Consider the following 20,259-nt stretch of genomic DNA (forward strand, 5'->3'; position numbering starts at 1 on the left):
TTTCATTTTTCTCAGTCCTGGCAAACAAGTAAGGGAAGCTTTCAGTACTAGAAATATACCCATGTTTTGCAGACATGCAGTCATATGGAATATGTAGTGTTTAGGGTTGTAAAGGATCACTGCATCTGCATCTGCAGTTGGGGGACACATAACCTACATCCAAAATATCACAAGATTCCAGTACTGGCCTCTGCTAATGCTGTACTCCCTGAAACACAAATATTTAAAAACCATATTAACCACAGGCAAACCTCTGCATGCCTTTTAAGGTGAAAGGGTGCTTAAAAGTAATGTCCTGTAAAGGAAACACTTGGTTTTACAGGAAACCTCATCTATTTCCCTTCAAAAGAACACTCACCTGCACAAGACTAACAAAGGAGAATCTTTCTTTGGCTTATTCCTCTTCCTCAAACTTCACCTTTATCTCTGAATATCTATTCTATAACATATCTTGATCTCAAACTCGGTGGCAAGTCTGTCCCTGTGCCCACAGCAATGACAGTTACATAGTGGTGATCAGAATGATGTGTTACTTTCTGTAGGAGGGCAGGAAATTAACAACCAAAGAAATCAGCACAAGATGATGTATATAAGACAGATCAGGCCCTTATTTCTGTATCATTAAAGATGGAAGAAAAAAACCTCAAATGTCAACAACTTTGCAAGTACATGCCTAATGCTTTGAACAGCCAGGAAAATGGGAGTAAGTCAGTCTAGGAGAGCATTTGATGAACATTACATTACCAGGATCCTATATTTTACTTTTGCAGGTCACCTTAAAGCTATGTAGTGTTGAAGATTTAAAGCTCTTAAGAAGATTAAGGGTTCAAGTGCTGTGAACAAACAAATTTAGGCTACTAAAATCACAATTCTAAATTCTTAAATGTGCATGAGATGATTAAAAGTATAAGTTAGTGATTTTTAATTATTTTGTGCAAGTTTTTACATATTCATAAGACTGCTTGGAGAAGCACGCACTGCATTCTGATGAGGAGTGCTATTATCTCATGCTCTTAATGCAGTTTTAGTATAGCACAAGACAAGGTTTCAGGGACAGAACATAAAATAACTTTGCAGCAGACTCACAGTTTCAAATGTCCATAGTATCACTGGGGGCTGATACTATCACAACCTCAAATCTAACCACAGGTGGCACCTTCTGCTGCCCAGCTCTTGCTCATCCACTCTGCTTCACCTCTGCCCTCCCCAGGGCTGGTAGGCTTTAATCTGCATGAATTGCTTGTAGACAGACTGGCACTAGGAATGGCTAGAGCCAGGCCATGCTTCTGCTTCCCCCATCTCGGCCAGCCCCCTGAGTGTGTCAGAGCTGGTGTCATCCAGGAATCCCAGGAGAGGAACAAGGGGTGGAGGAAGGGCCAAAGTGTAGAAGAGGGATCCCATGCTCGAAAGAAAGTGGAAAGTTGTATAGGTTTTCTTACCATGCTCAAGACAACTACAAGGTAGAGTTCCCCCCCGAGCAGATCCTGGCTCTTCCCAGACAGCTCAGACTGGTTGGAGAATGGGCACCTAGGGAGGAAGGAGACACTTTCCCCACAGGAACCTCTGTTAGATAATCTGATTGTGTCCTGCTACCTTTCTTTCTTAGTGACAGTATGACAAAACATTAAGTGATAACTTTCAGCACTGCTTGGATCAACACGACTTATTTATTAATAACATTCACCATTAGTCTGCAGCAATATTTTTCCCCCCAGGCTCCCTTTTATTCGTGAATGGTTGCTTGTAGTATTATGAAGAAAATACCCTTGAAATCTGACAATAGGCAAATTTTTTACTCCCACATTTTAGGTTGGTCATGAGTCGAAGACTCATTTTTGGCACAGCTCTAACAAAGTATTTTTTTCAATATTTTGAAGAGCAGGAGTCTGAAACATTGTTGTCTGTCTAAGAGAAGAATCGTGACTTCCTAATGTGAGTAGCCTACTTTTTAATTAGCCTGTAAAAATAGGCCTGCCTTTCCAGACATCTAGTCATCAGATTTTCAGATGTTTGGCTTGCAACTAAGAAATGGATTCATTAAAAAACAGAAATAGCTGATATCAAACAGGGCTTCTGTTGAAGGGTACTATTTTTCTGAAAGATATATAAGCTAACATATACAAGAAAGAAACGCAAGCAGACGGCTCTGTGTGTGTAACCAGGGTCAGGGTGAGTATTTGAAGGCATACACAGAATTCCCTATGCTCTGCTGCAGCTGCCACAGAATAGCAAAGGACTAGGCTGGCTTATCTATGTGTTTATACACAGCAAACTAGACACACTTCAGGTCTAAATAATCCATTTACCTTTCACCTTTCCATGAAGTTGCACTGGAGAAGAAACCTTGCACCATAAGCCCCTAGCAGTATGTGTATACCCTTGCTATGAATAGGCACAATTTCACAAATAATGAAACCCTAACCATTTAGAGCTTTTTCAGATGAAAATCAACACTTAAATTTCACCTTGAAAGCTACAAGCATTCACCATAAGAAAATATTAAAGGTACATGGCACCAGTATCATCTTTCTGTCAGATGCTAGTGAATACTTAGAGAAAGACTATGTAAGACAAGGAGAGGTAAATTCATCTTTACTTCACCATATTCTCCTAGTTACTGGCAGTCAACAACTTTACACTCTCCTACAGCTGGAGAAAGCATCTGATATATGCCTTTAATAGCCAGCCAATACAATATTAACTCATTAATTTGTCTAGTCCCATTTTTAGCATATTTACAGTTTCTGGCCTCCCAACATCCTTTGACAACATATCCCATCATTGAACTCTGTTGTATGGAAACAGAGCTAGCTTTTGTTTTAAGCATTGTGCTGGTTGTGGTGACTTACAAGTTCACGTACCCTGAGGACAAATAATCCATTCATTCCCTTATCATTTTCCCCAAGTCATTCATAACTTCAGAGCCACCTCTACAAGGTAATCTTTCTTTCCAGTCTCAATTTGATCTGTTCGCATAAAGAAGCCTTCCTATTATTATTTTTGTTGACTTTCTTTAGCATTAGCGTTAAGATCCTTTTATGACATTTTGAAGTCAAAACAATCCCAGATTATTTGGTCACCTACAAAGTTTGTAACCCTATTTGTCCCTTTCTCCAGGTCATTTATGACCATCTTAAACACTATCTGGTCCCAGCAGAGATAACCAGAAACCTTTCTGATAACTTCCTCCATTTCTTCCTGTCCTTTGTTTCTTTTGTTTTCTTCCATGAAATGCTGGTAACAGAAACTATGTTACTTAGTACACATTTAACTGCATTCTGCACAACTGTATGAATGGACCCAGCATTTTCCCTTTTTGGGGACCCAATACAATGGTCTAGTATCTTGGCTCCTGCACCTACGTAGGAGGTCTGATGTGATTCAAGGTCCCATACATACCTCATTTACATTAAAACTGCAAATGATACTACTCTGAGATGCTGGTCTGTAAAATGCCATGTTATTAATTCAAGAGATGGGCATGAATGACAGAACTTGTCCTGCTGTTGTTGTCATTGTTTAAGAGGTATCACAAAGTCCTTGCCTGTCCAATACTCCTTCTCTACTGCTGAACACTTGTTAAGTATTGGCAAGAGTGTGGAAAAGTGTGTGAGACTAAACAGACCTTGCTGGCATCCCATGAGAAGATTTCCTAGTATAGAAGAGAAACTGCTGTCAGTAAATCCTGGAATTTCTCAGAAAGAAAATAAAAGAGGAGACTCAATAGGAACTCTAGGCTAGTAATGCACTGGTCAACAATGTAACAGGTGATTAGTAGATCTGAACAAACCTTAGGCAGTTGATATCTAAAGATTCATCTAAGAGACCCATTGCTGACGTTGTTGCTGTTCATATATTGTAATCTCAGACCAAGGCAATTTAGAGTGTAGGGGGCAGGTCAGCCATAGTCGTCTTTATCATCTCTTTTGAAAACAGACTAGAAGACCTTATAGTCTGTAATACTGCCAATACTGAGAAATTATTGCTAACATTACTTGCATTCTCTTTCACTTAACGATGTACGGACAATCTATGCGCTTTTCAGAAGGGGAAGGATTAGTATGAAACACTATGCCTTTGTTGATCTCAGGCAAAGCAGACACAACAGCTGTCATGCTCAGGACACAAATCAGCTCCACGGTCACAGAGAAGTCTTACCCCCAGAACACCTTGCACATTCTTGGAGGTGTTCAGCAGCAGCAATGAACTGGATACACTAAGCTTGGCAGCCTCTTTGAACAATTCTGTTGAGCAAGACTTGTATGAGTAGTACAGTAGAAATAGCCACACGAAGAGGGGAAAGGATTGCTGCACTGCAGCTGGCCAGAGTCAGTGAGGACCCCTGAAAAGCGTAACAGCTGGGGCTGCCATACTGGCAGCTCAGAGTAGAGGGGGACAAAAAAACACCTTCCACCCAGGCTTCCTGAAAATACATTGGTGGCATTGCTCTTGGTGAGCAGACTATTGAAATAACTCCACTGTCTCTACTGTACAAGCAAGTCTTGATTTCTCATTGACTGAGGGGGACTGGGAAGAAGGTGTTGCACGCAAGTTTTATCCTAACACTAAATCTTGTCCAAAGCTCAGAGTTAGTGGTGGCCAATCCTATGGTAAAACTTCCCTGGCCTGTTTTAGCAGCTGTAGCACACAAACAGAACAAGTATACACAAAAACACTGAAGTCTCCAATCCCAAGAGCCTTGGTTTCTAGTGTTACCACAAGGAGGGCTGTGATCAGCTAAATGCTTTTTCTCAGGAGTCCTATAAAGTATAGCTATCGAGCATTTTCAAAACCATTTGGAGATCCAACACACATGATAAACAGCTTAATTTAGATTTGTAAGGCAGATAAAACATTTTTATTACAAAACACAGCTCCATTCATTATGTAAGATGCATATACATTATGCATGTGTATGTACACATTACAAAATGTGTATGTCATCTAGCTGGGAGGAAACATTTTTGGAAAATGGAAAATACAGACCTCCATTATTTTAACAGAATGTGTGGTAGGTGAGATCACTGTGTCTGAAAGGGCTCGATACATATTTCCAGTGTAAGATAAAGTTCAAACTTTTCAAGTAACCCCTATGGACTGAGACATCTTCTAAAATATTAAAGTTTAGACACACTTAATAGCTATTTCTGGAGTGTCACAAACATTAATTTATAATTAGGTCCCTGAAGATATTAACAGTAATTTTTTTAAAAAAATTATATATATTATTTTGCCTTAAATTTGACTTGGCTATGTTCCCTGAGAGTACTACTATTTAAAATACACATATTTTATTATCTGCGATGTGTAACCATTTTTGCATGGCAGTATGCTAGTGTATAAACTATAAAGATACAATTTATGAGTAGAATTTTAAGGCAAGCTTTCTATTTAAGTAACAAAAGTATATTGTTCATAGCAAAGAATACATTTATTACAAGATTTAACAACAAGAGAAGAATTTCCATGAGTGTGTAATTTTCAGTTTACCTAGTAAAAAAAGATACCCGAAAAGAAACTAAGCATCCCTATAAGTTGGTTATGTGTCAGCCAATGTGAGGCTTTGCTACTTTATGAGAGTCTGAAATGAGATTTTCTAGAAACTGTCTTCACTATTCTTTCCAGTCTCAACTGAAAGAAATGAAAAAAGAATATGAAAAACTGGTTACACTTTCATTTTCTCTCATTTTTAATATCATGAGATAGTGTAAGTCACACAGCAAAATGCCCTGTAGACACAAAGGTATGAGACTGATGGATTTTCTTTAAGATATGCAACACTAAAATACTCTCACTACAGCATTCAGCTGCTTTACAAAGTTACAGCTAAGCCTTAATCCTGATCTGTTTTAGTGACAGCAGAGCTTCATTTTAGTCTTTTAATTCACTGGTTTCTCAACTTCTACAGTAAGCAGCTCTGCAACTAATACTGGGCTCTGTAGGGTGTTCAGTGCATTATCAACACAGTGATCTGAAAATCGGGAATACTGCAGAGGTCACTGAATTCATCAGCACCCCCTATGCCCCACCCTCCAGTGTAGAACTGATCCTCATTACCAGAGCTTTGCTTTGTCTCATTTTAAATGGTCCCAGGGATGGACTTTATTACTTTATCAGCTACTGTCCTGTGAAAGAACCAGACACCTCTAATTTGGATTATAGTCAGCAGCACTTATAGGAGCCTCTGTTTCATTTCAGGGGATTAAAGCTCACTTTCAAAGACAGCTCAAGAGAGGTGAGAGCGAGCCCGTCACATTTCTCATACTGATGACTTGCATAGCAAAGCTGCGGAAGGCTGTATTTATTTGTCTTGGGATGGAACCACAGAGACAGTAAGCAATTGGAAGAACGCTCACAATAAATGCAATGTACAAATTATTTTGAGGCAATCCTCTCTTATTTGTAAAAGAGAAACAAAGAAAACACTCCTCGGATCCCCTAATCCAGGCAAACAAATTCACATACAACATTTTTGCTTGTTTGTTCAACAATATTGCTTGTTTGCACAGTAAATGCTCCTTGCAAAGTCAGGAGGAAGTTTCTTCATTTCTGCCCCAGGGCTCATGGAATCAGGGGCTCTGGTAAGGAATAGGAAGTAAAAATATCCTTTGACAGGGTCAACTCTGAAATTCTGTCTGTCAGAGTCACCCAATGGATAGGAGGAAGATTCCCGACTCTCACTATCCTGCCCATTTATATTCATATGTACCAGCTCTTCAGCCTTCTATGACCATCTTTATCAGCAGCCTGAGCCCTTGAAGATATATCAGCTCTTTTCTTTTTAACCACTGTATATCAGATGATCTCTCCCTTGTGCAATCCACTTGCGCCCCTAATTGTTGTGACAACACTTGTCATTTAGATAGCTCTTTCATCTTCAAAGCACTTCAAAAACATCAATTAACCCAAATCTAGATTAATTAATCTGACAATTAATTTGCTATATATCCAGCAGTTACAATAATGGAGAACTAGTGCCTATTAAAGTAATCAAAATTAGTTCCTTTGACTCTAACAAAACTAGCATCACACTCATTTCTTGAGTCTGTTTCTCTCTCCTAAACCTTCACTGTAATCTGGTATTTTCTTCCTTGGCATCTTCAACTGCTCTACCAAGCATACAGCCAAGGAAAGGGGAGAGAAGGAAAAGGAATCTGTGAGCTGAGATCACACACACCAGGAGTTAATCAGTTTTCTTTTGAGGATGATCTTAAACCTTGCACCCCACCTGCACACAGTTTATGAAGATTGATCAGATCAGTCCTTGACATGCTTCGATAAATCAGTGTTCCAAACACACTGCTGCGATTAATATATTCAGGAGGCACTCATATTATAAACCGATTTCTAAATTATAGATTAACACAGACTGACAAAACAGGGTGAGCAGTTGCAGCAAATTCCCCACAATCACTGTAGACCTTGTGAAGTAGGCCACTCGAGTTTTTAATAATCAGTGTAGTGTCTGCAGCCACAGGCATGTAGAGAGAACAATGGGAATATGAGAGACAAAGCAAGAGAAACATTTAAGAAATGTAGTATTCTAATGAATCATTTACTCGAAAAGTAGGTCCAATGGCATTTATGCAAGGAGGTCTCAGAAACTGGCTTTTATGGTGTCTAATTTGCTTTAATTCTATAATAATCATCAAAATAATGTATCATCCTCTCAGAAGACTTTTAAAACTCCTACTCTGGTTAAGCAGCATGCACTTATTCACATGTTTCTGTTATCTTACACCACATCCCAAATATTTAAGCCCAATTTTTTGTGGTTTTTTTTGACCACCAAGAAGGAACTTTTTATTATCTAAAGTTATCAGCTGCACAGTCAGTTTTACAAGAACTTATCTGGGAATTCATAACATGATAATATCCTTAAAATGACTAATAAATAAGTACTATTCAGATTATAAAGAAAGATCTGCTTCCAAGAGTGTGGCAATTATTCTAAAGATTCCAGGAAAATGTCCTGAGCTAATGAAAAAGAAATGACTTCTTGAAAAAAAGTTATTTGAAGTATTTGAAGGCATCTTTTTAGTCATATTAAAGACATTTCTTGTTTTCAAAGACTTTCCACAAGAAGGACTCCATATGCAAATACCTCTTCAGTAACATCAGGGTAAGCAAGCAGGGAATGACTGGCTCCACTGGCATTAATTTTGTGCGTAAATTGAAGGGGAAAATGTAGAACTGCATAGTTAATGAGGTATAACGGAAATCACCCAGTCAACTAAATAAACAGCAAGTCTAGCCTACGTTGTAATTCATGCTTGGCTCCAGTCTCTTTCTACATGGAATTAAAAGACCAAAGAAACAGCAACCACCAATGAGTCTTCTCTTATGGAACAGTGTGAAATCCTTCAGTTCATGCTTTCCTGATCATCAATTGACACTGCTTGAATTGCCCTTTGTGCCACATGCTTTTTAAAATCCTGCACAAATTATTGCTGTTGACCGTAAACCATATCTTTCCACATTAATGCTTCACTCTATGACAGCTAAACTGTGAAAGAATAAAAGCACTAATGGATTTGTTTGAATGTATTACTTATTGCTTGTCTCTTAAGCTTTACGTGGCCTTCTCAGGTTCTGCTTAGTTACTTTCACCACTGGCTTTCAGAGATACTGAGGGCTTATTGAAGGATTACAGTTTATAATATACCTGTATAAGCAGAGCTGTAGTAAAGTATTAAAGGTCACTGAAAGCTTATTGATCTAGAGAACACTGCAGTAATAACTCAGAGAATATCAAAACAACCACTGCTACTTGCTTTTCCTTAACTCAGAACGCAGCAACCAACACACTTACAGACCTTTAAGAAACCTTTTTTCCCCTAACGATTCATCCCTTTGCATAAAAGATTTGACACTTTGAAGAAATCAGAAGGAAACATGGTTACCACTGTTTGAGGAAGACCCAATCTTCCACACAGCAAAATGCCATAAGAGACCATGGGGAAGAGGTTATTAAATTAATAATAATTTTTAATGTAAATGTTCTAATTAATAAATTTAAAATAAAGTGATTGCCTATTTCCAACCAGTAAAACATCAAAATCTTTCTGTTAGGCTGTGGAGCTTCTTCTATTAATAATGTAAGCAAGGATCACATTATGTAACAGTAGCAACAAGGCAGAAGAGGCACTGCATAGATTATTAATTTAAGCAAGGTGCAGATCTGTCAAGAAGACCTTGTTAACAATGATCCACCACAAAAATGTAGAAAATTTGTGACCTATGAAAATTCACATTGGAACAGCTAATGTGTTGCTACTTATAAAGGTCTTTGTACAGAGATTAATTGAAAATCACATGACCTTTAAACTCCTGAATGAATCTCAGTAGCACTAGAGCATCATAAGATGTACTGGGGCCTACAAGTATATGCAGATAGACCCCTCAGCAGAAAACCAAACATATTATTGCGCTAAGGCACAGCTACTCCAACTGATCAGACGGACAGAGCCAAGGAAGTCAACTGGACATGAAAGAAAATGGGAAAGAATGGCAGAACGAGCTTTCAACCTCATTAGAAGTGCACGGGAAGAGGCAACCTTCTCATGATTACCCTAAGGTAAGCAACAGTAATGTCTCAGGACTTCATGCTGCAAAGAGCCATTCATACACACAGAGGTTTTATGACAACAATGATACAGTTGCAACATCCTAATTTCTGAGAGGTGGAAAAATATCTAACATTTCCCCTATGTGGGTAGAAGATGGTAAGGACTTTCTATATAGACATGACACATTCTTCCCTCTCTCTTTGCAGCTTATTACTTCACCTGCAGCAACAGTTTTCTACCAGGTTTGCTTTTTTTTTTTGCCTCTTTTCCTACTTTTCCTGTACATCCTCAGCAGAAGATATTCTTAGTCTATGCCATGTGCACTGTTTGGCCATGCCTCTACACCACTTTGTTAGGTGCTTATTTCCCAAGTATTACAATATCTAATACCAAAACAAAAAGAGATTATTTTTCAGTGTACATTACCAGCACTCCTCTAGAAAAAGAGGAATGTGGCAACTATTAGAATGGATGGACAGTAGATGACCCCTATGAGAGGATACTCACAATGCCTGCCTGGATTTCAGATGAAACTTTGATGGCAACATACTTCACATGCTGAAACTAAACTTGAATGCCAAAGTTCCACAATTTACAGGACCTTCAGCACAGCAGACTAGGATGAAAACAGCTCTCAAAAGGATTATATCCCTCACTCAGATTTGTCAGTAATTACCGTAGTGAACTGAATCTCTTTACGTATTAGAAAAGCAATGCACTACTTGTGAATCTAAGAGGTATTTCATTCACTTCAACGCATACACAAATTATCTGTACCGTTAGCACTAAAAGAAGTTATGACTGGCACTGAAGTGTGACCAGACTTCTCAGATGGTTTCAATGTCTGGGAAGTAAAGCTCAGTAGGTTCATGAATCTAATATATCTTGTTCATAATAAAACCTAGAGCAGCAATAATTGCAATAAAGTTTTACAAGGCGTCCTGAGAGGAATAAAAAAGTAACTGCTCTCTGCACCACTGCTAAATAAAGCAAAATTAGATTTTTTCTAAAAGCCAGTAAGGAATTCAAATTAACAGACTTTGTAAAGGATGCTAGCAAAAGACTTTTGAGGGAGACCCTAATTATTCATTGCTTTGATTTTAGTGAACTTGCTTATCTTATCTTTCTAAACAGACATTTTAAACAAGAAAGTTTCAAATGCCCAGACAATGTAAAGGCTGCTTTGGGTGCAAGACTTACAAAAGGCAAACTTTTGTAAGTTAAACTGAGTTGTTCTGGTGTATTTTTTCCATGTTAATCCCCATTCCTCATAACAGAAATCAGACTGCTAATCTCAATACCCATATAATTTCAGTGGCAGACATGAAAGGCCAAGACTTCAGAGCTCCAAAAAGCCTACAGAGGCAAGCCAAAGGGAGTGATGGTTGCAACGTGTCTGCTGTTAAGAAGTCTCCCTCCACTTGCAGAACTTCCACAAGCTGACGTTTCCCTCCAAGCATTTCTGGTGCCTCTGAAAGCCTTAACTTAGATTATGCCTTACAGAGTATGTAAAAGAGAAACAGCAAGTACAGGTACAAAACCACCCAGCCTTATGCAATTACTGTTCACAGTGATCAAGCAATCCTGGCGCGAAGCTGATGCTCCCCAAGGCAGCTGGAATACACTAAATCTCCCCACATTAAATATGGCACAGGGAATTGTTCCAATGCTTAGCAGTAACATATTGCTATATACTTTATGAAGTGAAACAAAGCAACTGAAGTCAAATGTTCCAAAACATGGTAGGGTGAAGACTGGAATGCTTAGTCAATGTAAATCAAAGTATAAACGTTCATACAGTGCTAAACCCATCACAGACACTTCACCTCTCTAATTCTTACAATTTCTGCTCTTCTGTCCTTGCTGCCATCAAATTCCTAAATTATAGTCCATACAGAAAGCAAACAGAATAGTCATCTGACAAGTACTATATGCTATCTGTCAAACACAAGTGATTTTAGGGGCTGCTCTACCATAGCAGCCTTATCTTACACCCACCAAAATGTATAAAGGGCCTGAATTTTAAAGAAGCTTCAAGCTTTTTTCTTCTTTTACAGCCACAATTAATTTTAAAATATTTCTGCACTCATGAACGGTCCGGTGCAAATCTTACTACTTTTAGCTTTTCTGCAAATGTCTGAACTGCAGCCTCAGGCAAATACTCAGATATCTAAATCAGGGTCTGCAAGCACTTGTATACACAAATAAAAATATGTATTCCCCAAAAAAAGAAAAAAACTCCCACATAATCAGGACTATTTTGAAAATTGTCAATAGGTTCATAAGATCCATCTTGCCCTGGTTCTCTTCTTCACCCATTCCTTCACTGACTTTCACCTGATCTTCTCTACAGGCAGTCCTTAAGGACTGTTCTTGTTCCTCTTCACTTCTCCCTCCTCAGCCTCTTTTGGCAGTATTACCTGCAAATAAGTTCAACTACTGTCTCTCTGTTCATAGCTCAAAGACACCCTTTATTCCCAGACCCATCTTCTTCCGCCCAGGCTGAAATCTCTGCCTTTCTCATACATTCTCACCTCAGTTTCAAAGAGATTAAAGCATGTTTCTCCCTCCAGAACCACACTTCTCTACCCTTACAGGCTTGCCACTTGCTCTGACATTGTACGCATCACATTTTGTTTGCATCTCTTCCTAGGTTTTTCTCGTCTGAGTGATTTAAAGGCGGCATATACACAATGTAGTGAAGGCAGTGCTGTGCAAATTCTGCTTTTCATCTGAGTGGCAGAAATCTGATCCATCTTGTCTCAATCCTATATAGTTGCATTACTGTGGGAGGTTACCCATTTCAGTTTAAGCTACCTCAGGAAGCAGATCCTATAAGGGCAGGCACAACTGCTTGCTCTAAATGACTGTCAGATATAAGCTGGACTAGGTTATCTGGACCCTGTGCCAAGGAAGAAGCAGGGTGCAACTTTCTGCATGTGGTTGTGGAAGGTGCACCCTCAGAAAGGCTGCATAACACAGATAATCTGTCACATTACATCTCTTCTCAGCATCTCACATTTAGAGTATACCATGTTCTCTAGCATTGCCCCCTTCCATTCTGCTCCCTTTCACCTTCACAGAATGCTGCTGCAGCTACAGTACTGTACCACCACTTTAACCATGTCGCCTCTGTCTATATGTCCCACCAGTGGCTCACCCTTCTCTAGTGCATCAAAGAACTGCTCACCCTCACTTTCCAAGCTTTTCTTAGCTCACTTCATGCAAAATCTGTGACACACATCCATGCCTAAGCTGTGATGTGAGCTCATTGTCCAAACAAGCACCTTCTGTGCTTTTTCCAGTGCTCCCTTCTGTCATTAAGTAGCAGCCCAGGCATCAGAGCCACCAATAGAGGCCCCAGCCATGGCAGTGCTTTTTGTCCTTGGCCATCCTTTCAATCAGTCATGTTACTACCTCTGGAGGGTAGCTGCATTTTGTTTTTCTTTTCCTCTCCTGGAGACCTATACTGCTTATACAACACAGAGTAATTTGCTTGTCTTTTGTGTTTCAGGTAACTAACTTATAGATATTTAATCTACCCAGGAAATTTATAAAATTGCAGCCTCCCAAGACAACAAAGTCATTATCCTGACACTTCACATTACTGTCATCCTACACATGCTACAATAAATAACTCTACATTTCTTCATTTGCATTGGAAATCCTCTTTAGCCAATACTGTTAATTTTGCTTGCAGTTTAAAATGGAGGCTGTTTTTTCCCTACACCTCATTCTCTATTTCATCTGCTACAATTCTGTTTCAATCCCATTGGACATGCCAAATACAACTGGTTTGACCATTTACCAGCTAAGGGGTAGATGGAAAGATCTTTCACAAGTGCTCCCCTGTACCACCTGAGGTACTTCTCAGATGTAGCTGTCACAAAGACATCCTCCACCTGCTTCACTTTTCCTTGCTATATACCTCATTGTTTTCTCTAACTTCCTCACTCTTTTGGTACTTCTTTTGCCCTTAGACTCATCTTGTTTGCCCAACAGTGCTACAAGGTAACAAAAAATATATAAAGACAACCATTCATACCTCTGTTTTCCTCGTGCATCCCCAATACCATACAAACACTGTGTCGGTACCACTGTTGTTCCATAACAACGGTGTTGATTTTGTGAAGTTATAAAACACAATTGGCATGACCAGTATCAATCCAAGTATTCATAAAACTCCTTTTTGCCTTTTCCATCCATTTGTCACACGCATTGTAACATGTAGACACCAGGCATTTTATTTTTTTCTATCTGCACAGCACACCCTGCAGTATGTAATGAGTGAAAAAAATGACAATACCGCTTCTGCAGGGTTGTGCAGCTATAATGATGAAAGAAGAAACGTTTGCCAGGACAAGGAAGAATTTTTATTAGACATTTTGGTATGGTAAGGAAAAAAAAAACCACATACTTTTGGGTCCAGTGCCTTTTCATCAGGTCCAAGAGGCTGAACAGACACTGGGGACAGTGCTCTTCATTTAACATTTTTTAATTTAGTATTAAGCTTAAACCTGATTAGCAGATATGAACAATTGATTTAACCCAAATTAGCCAAAAGAAGACTAATTTTTCTACACAAAGCTCCAAGTTCCCAACCATCAGTCTTTCTGCAGACTAGTAACACTGTCATTGCTATGGCACATGTCTTTTTGTGGCCACCCTATTCTTCATATAGAATAAGAGATCTCATAATTCAGTGTTTCTTTTACAGAGGGTCTCCGGACACAGAAGTGAGGAAACAGCAGTTAAAATGGTGACAGGGCTGCCACCTCCCTTGAGTATACTTCCACCAAGTAAATGATGCTGTGTTCAAATAATCCGATTGATTGGCAAAAACAGCCCCATAATTTTTTGAGGTTACTGTAAGAAGTATAGAGCATAATCTACTGATTACAGTGGATTACTTCTCTGCATCCTTAATTTGATTGTGGTAATCATAAAGCAGCTGTGTGATCACCTTTTCCATCAAAGAAGAGGGCAGTGCAGAGTAACAATCTTCAATTGAAAAAGGGAGACAAAGTTTTGTTTTCTATGAGTAAAACTATTCAAAAAGTAGGAGTGACTTCTGACCTTTAGCCTGCGGTCCTGGTCTCCACTGCACAGAGAATTTACAGACACTTTAAAGGTCTTCCAGGCTGGATTTAAGTTATTCATGACAACCTATGAGTGAAAAGAAAGGAAGGCAACCCTTAACATTTGCACATCTCCAAACAGAATGCTAACAAGAGCCACAATTTTCAATACAGTACAATGACCAGATACAGAAGAAAGCCAAGCTCAGCTGGAGGTTTGCAGAAAAACATGCATGGGATATGTGCCCTTGAATAACCTGCAGTTTGCAACACTCCTCTGCTGGAAAGCCCCAAAAAGGCGCACAGGTGGGAAGTGGACCCATACACAGATCATGCTACAGAGACTTCCCCAGCACTGCCATGCCTCAGTGGGGGTGTAACTTGCAAGGGAGAGGTTGTGGAATACATCACTGAACTGGAAGCCATTGAGGAGATGCAGCACTGGGCAATGGTGAAGGGCAGCATCAGTTTACAGACGCATGGTCTGCTTTGCCAAGAAGACTTCATGCAATCCATAAGAGACAGACTCATAGCCCCAAATACCTGCCACAGCTCCACCCTGTACACCTAAATGCTGCTTTTTAAGACAGTGCCAGTCATTACCATGAAAGCAGTAATGACGCTGGGACATAGGAAACAAATGTAAAGCACCCAGTTTACAAAACCCGTTATCACCAGCAACGTGGGTGGAGATGGAGAAGATGCAACATAGTATTAATGGTAAAATATGATACAGTCTGTAGCATGGTTTGGGCTAAATATAATATGTATAACTCCTGACCTTCAAATAGAAGATCTGCTAGTTTAATTAAATTTGGATCTTTGGCTTCAGTATCATCTTCCCTTACTCATGTGCATGTCAAGACCCAATACCCATTAGTCAATAATTACACAAGAGAGAGAAGTGTTTTTAAATGTGGGTGCTTACAATACCCTTTGTGACATGGGAAGAATAAACTATTCCTCCTGACAGCCCACCTGTGTCCTTGGAAAGTAAATCCAACCCGATTCCTTACCTCAGTCCTGTGAACAAGTTGTTGGGTTGCATCATCATTCATCCGGAAAATCTCCAGAAAAGGATCAGATTTGCTGAAGAAATCCTAAAATAAAATACAGGACAGGTTACTCCTGAGACTTCTTTTTCTTTGAGCTTTTCAGGCACAGTGCACTGGTGCTTCCCTGACTGCTAATGAAAAAGGAGAGTGAGTGTGGTTTTAGTGAGACCTCTTGGTGTCTCTCAGCAATATTTAATTCTTGTCCTTGTTCCACAAGCAATTCCATGGCACTGCTGCTGTTCTCAGTTTGGCTATTCAATCATGGCAGGCATAACGGTAAAATGTCATTTTACAGCCTTTTTCTTTCTTACACCCAGTCCAGATTCCTAAGCTTTAGCTCCTTCATCCACCTAGCTTGTTTTGTTCTGTCTCCATACCTGTTTGGTCTTTTGACGTCAGTTTTATCATGCAAAGCCCTTTGAAGCATATTCTACAGTGGGGTTGAATTTCACACGAAATCACCCACCCTCTCAAAACAGAAGTTAATTGGCCAACACACTGTGCTGCTACCAACTAACAAAAGTACTAGCAAGATGGATTAGAGAAGGTTAGAGAAGCAAGTCCTCTTTAGGATGTGACAACATGGCCCATGTTACGATGATAAACAGAGCAGGGGAATGCAGGAAATTACTTGATATTTCTTTGTACAAGCAAATCTGTGACAGACATTGAGGTTCATATACTCACTGCACTGCAGAACACCTTCCCCTAGTCTTGCAATCCAGCTAACAAGCTGAAGCATTCTTACACAAACCTGATTAAGTAACTTTCTATAGCATTGCTGCAGTCTGGCCACAGCCTCTTTTGGTTCCACAGCAACATCTCATTTCTTCTGGGGACAGGCTGGCTGGGGGGCAGAAGAGTAGCTGGGTGTTAACCCTCCACAACTGGAGGGGGAAAAGCTGACTAATTGAAATTTTTAACTGCAATGCTGCAAGAGCAGGATTCAAGTGGACTCAGCCCATTTGCTATAGTTTCAACACCTTTCTTCATTTTCTTCTTCAAAAGAGCCACCTGATTAACTTTATGCATATGAACGTCATTCTTCTCTATAGGCCATATCCAAAACCACAGACCTCCACATCAGTTTGGGGAAGTGAGGAATTCTGTTTGTTCTGCTGGTGTTTCTATGAAAATGTTAGTGTAAAAATGACAGTAATACGCATAGTTCTACATTTTTCTCCTCACCAAATGCTCAACATACCTATTTTTGGCTAGCTGGATAGCCGTTGGGATGGGAACAGCTTTGGATAAGATGCTAGCCAAAGTCTGGGCACATAATTTTGGTCAAGTTAGCCTTACGGCATTTTTACAATTCCACAACTGGAAAAAAAGCAAAGAAATCAGGACTTTCAAAAGGGACATCTGAACTTGAATGTCTGGAGGAGGAAGTGAGTTCCTAGGGACCGTGAAAAGCCTTGGGCAAGGCTCAAGCAACCTAAAGCCTTTCCCATGCCCTAAAGATTACACATATCAATGTTGTGTTCAGAGTGCTGTTCTGTGAATGATCTGTTTCTTTTCCTACTACAGAAAAGGTAATGGTATGTTTAGAAACTGATGCAAAGCATGTGCATATGTATTTGTGAAATCTTACCACGTGGAGTTCTAAACAACAAAGCTGTATGTTTGCCTATTTGTTCCAATGACAGGTCACAGGACACCAGCACAAAGCCCAACACAGTCTGTAACTAGCACTTGAAACTGCTAGTATACGGGGGACTTTGGTGATCACATTCTTCCAGATTACTACTGCGTAGCAAAAGAACAAGCAGAGAGTGAGGGTGCTGGTTTAATCATGGAAACACCAAATTCCAGAGTGCATAGGGTTTAAAAAGATTGATCTGCCTCTTCTCACACATAAGTACACTGATTGAAGCTGAGTAAAAGCTTAAGTAAAGTTAACAGATTCCTTATCAAACACAAGGTTTGATAAGAAAAGTTATCTGAAAGAAAACACCTCAAAATGATACATCTAAGAATGCCCCCTGGCATGCAGAAAAATTCAGAAGGGAAATCAGGATTTTGTATAAGACTCAAAATATAGTACCATTCCCTGTTGAGTATCATAAAAGCTGAAACAGCAGATCAGTACAAGGGAAGTAATTTTTAATATCTGTTTTTAACTACCAAGGCAATACCACCTAAAGGGAAAGATTGAAATGCTGGATGATAGCTTGTATCACACACCCCCCCCTTCAATGCAAAAGCAAAGCCTAATTCCTTTCAGAATGAAGGCATAAAGAAAACATCCTTCAATATTGAAGACGCTTCATAACAACTCAAAAATGATATGCTGAAGAAACATTTTATTTCATAGCTATTAAGGCTTCCAAAGCTTTTTAGTTGTTATGCTGAATCTAACAGCTTTGCATTATCACACAAAAACATCCTCTGAAAGAATAGCAGCAATAAAGGTTTAATGTTTTGATATTTTAATAATGTTTAAATGATTAATGTAATACATTTGCTAGTGGTATAATGCACACTGTTCTTTCAGTATATGCAGCAGTTACACAGTAATAACATAAGTACATAGCTTAAACTAAAAAAATTAACTACTTCCATTTCCAATAACCTAGTCTGACACATCTTTTAGTATATTCATTTTCAGAGCATGATACTTTTTAAAATTCAGGTTTGGGGGTCAAGTCAAAGGTTGATCACAAAAGGCCTGAAGTAGCCAAAAGACACTAATAATTTTGAAAACTCTTCAGCAGCCAGACAGGGCATTTAAGGATTTTTTTTAGTAGTTTAGTACCAGGTAAATATATAAAAAAGCAATATTAGCTTGTATTTTGCAGATATTTGCAGGCAAATCTTTCCCAAGCACTGATAACTGCCTCTCTCAAAACAGGAAAAGCAGTTTGTCTGCCTCAGTGCTCATAATTTATTATACCTATCATTGAAAAGTAGCTGCATGTTATGGTAATTGTGACACAGCTATTAATGCAATCGAACCTTTCAAAAAGATATTGTTCCACTGTGAAGTGTTCTCAGTGGATCTCCTGAGACAAACATGTGCCATCTGAGCTGACTGGGCTTCAATAAAACATGAAAATGCAGTTATACCTTCCCAACAAGCGCTGCAATAAAAACCTATAACCTTTATCTCTGCAAAGTCACTTAACTAAAGGAAACCTTCATACCTGTGACTTTCCTATAATTTTTACTGAATGTTTCAGCCACCACTTCAGGAAAAATTGAGTAGGCTTTACTTGTTTTATGGCCTCTCTAAAACTCTTGCAGTTTTATGTGGGGGGAGTAAAAAAAACACAACACACATATACTACCTGTTAAATTAGACCAACAAATTCTGTTTAACCTGCTAAAAATGTGTTGTTCAGACCTTTTTCCTTAGTGGAGAAAACTTATATGTTTAAGGACCAGAATCTGGATCCTCTTTCACGGAATTTTCCTTTAAAAGGTGGAGGAAGAAAATGCTTGTCCGTTCAAGATACTACTGATTGTAATGGATGGAAAGAAATTTTTTATATATATATATCCTTAAAGCATATCCAGAATCTCCCTCCACCCCTTTCTTCATCCCCAAGTTGTAAGACATTTGGATGCAACTCGCCTTCTGTCAGCCCTACAGCTACCAGTGCAGGAACCCCTAGGAATACAAAAGTAACCCTGTGTAGCAGAGTGTGAACAATTGGTCCCACAGGCTTCCTCTGTCTTTCAGGAGAACCCAAGGCCAGTTACAGCCCTCAGTCTGCTTCTCTGATGTTACATCTCTACTCAGTTCTTCTCTCCTCTGAGAGAATCCATGCTTAGGATTTCACAAGATGGGCTCTTCTCAATTCTCTGACCTTTTTTGGGGTCTTTATGTGACATCAGGGCACTCATGCTTTTTCTCCAAGGGCTGAACGATTCAATTTAAGTAATTTCAAATCTTAATAAGAATAATTACTAATAATGCCTTGCATCTACTGACATCAAAGTTCATTATAAGCCATACCAAAAGCCCTAGCCTTTTCTTATGAACGAGGTAAGCCAAGGTTCAGCCAGGTTTAGAGATCGCCTCTAGCTGGAGGAAACTGAAAGACTTGTTTCAACTGTAGTAGGCTTCCAGTGATTTTCATCAGCTGAAGACAGGAGTTTTGATTCAGGTAACATGCAATGAGTCATTGCATGAGTTGCACCACCCAGGAATTTTTTATTAGATGAAGCCCACCTTGACTGGACGTGTTAAAATGGTAAGAATGACAATGTTCTTGCAATATCTCAGAATGATCCTCCTTAATTTATCTCCGTGAAGTGTTTCAACCACTCTCTAAAGCTGTTGCCCAGACAACATTGACCTGGCTCAGAAGCACACACTGGTAGTATTCTTTTAATTTATACCAACAAGAGCCATAAGCAGTCATAATATCTACACCAGATTACATTTTACATTTGTGGAAAAGGAATGACCAAGTGAAGTCTTAGTATGTTATACATTTCCTCTCCTTTTTCTAGATGTGACAGCATGTGGAACAGGAAGAAACTTGTGTACAACTTTGGAAATCAGGCCCGAAGATGTCTGTCTGAAGAGAGGTTGTTAAATCTACATTT

General features: G+C 39.2%; 1 protein-coding gene across 2 annotated transcripts in view; it reads right to left on the bottom strand.

Annotated features, from left to right (window-relative positions):
* The window catches only part of CPNE4 (copine 4), a 236,999-nt gene that overhangs the window by 76,396 nt on the left and 140,344 nt on the right, over window positions 1-20,259 (bottom strand). For both annotated transcript variants that reach the window (XM_075083384.1, XM_075083383.1), the window contains exons 6-7: window positions 15,664-15,747; window positions 14,646-14,735 (exon numbers count right to left, since the gene is read on the bottom strand). In XM_075083384.1, the coding sequence (XP_074939485.1) occupies window positions 14,646-14,735; window positions 15,664-15,747 (174 nt within the window). The remainder of the gene's footprint in view (window positions 1-14,645; window positions 14,736-15,663; window positions 15,748-20,259) is intronic.

The sequence above is a fragment of the Phalacrocorax aristotelis genome, chromosome 2 (genome assembly GCF_949628215.1).
Source record: "Phalacrocorax aristotelis chromosome 2, bGulAri2.1, whole genome shotgun sequence".
NCBI lineage: Eukaryota > Metazoa > Chordata > Aves > Suliformes > Phalacrocoracidae > Phalacrocorax > Phalacrocorax aristotelis.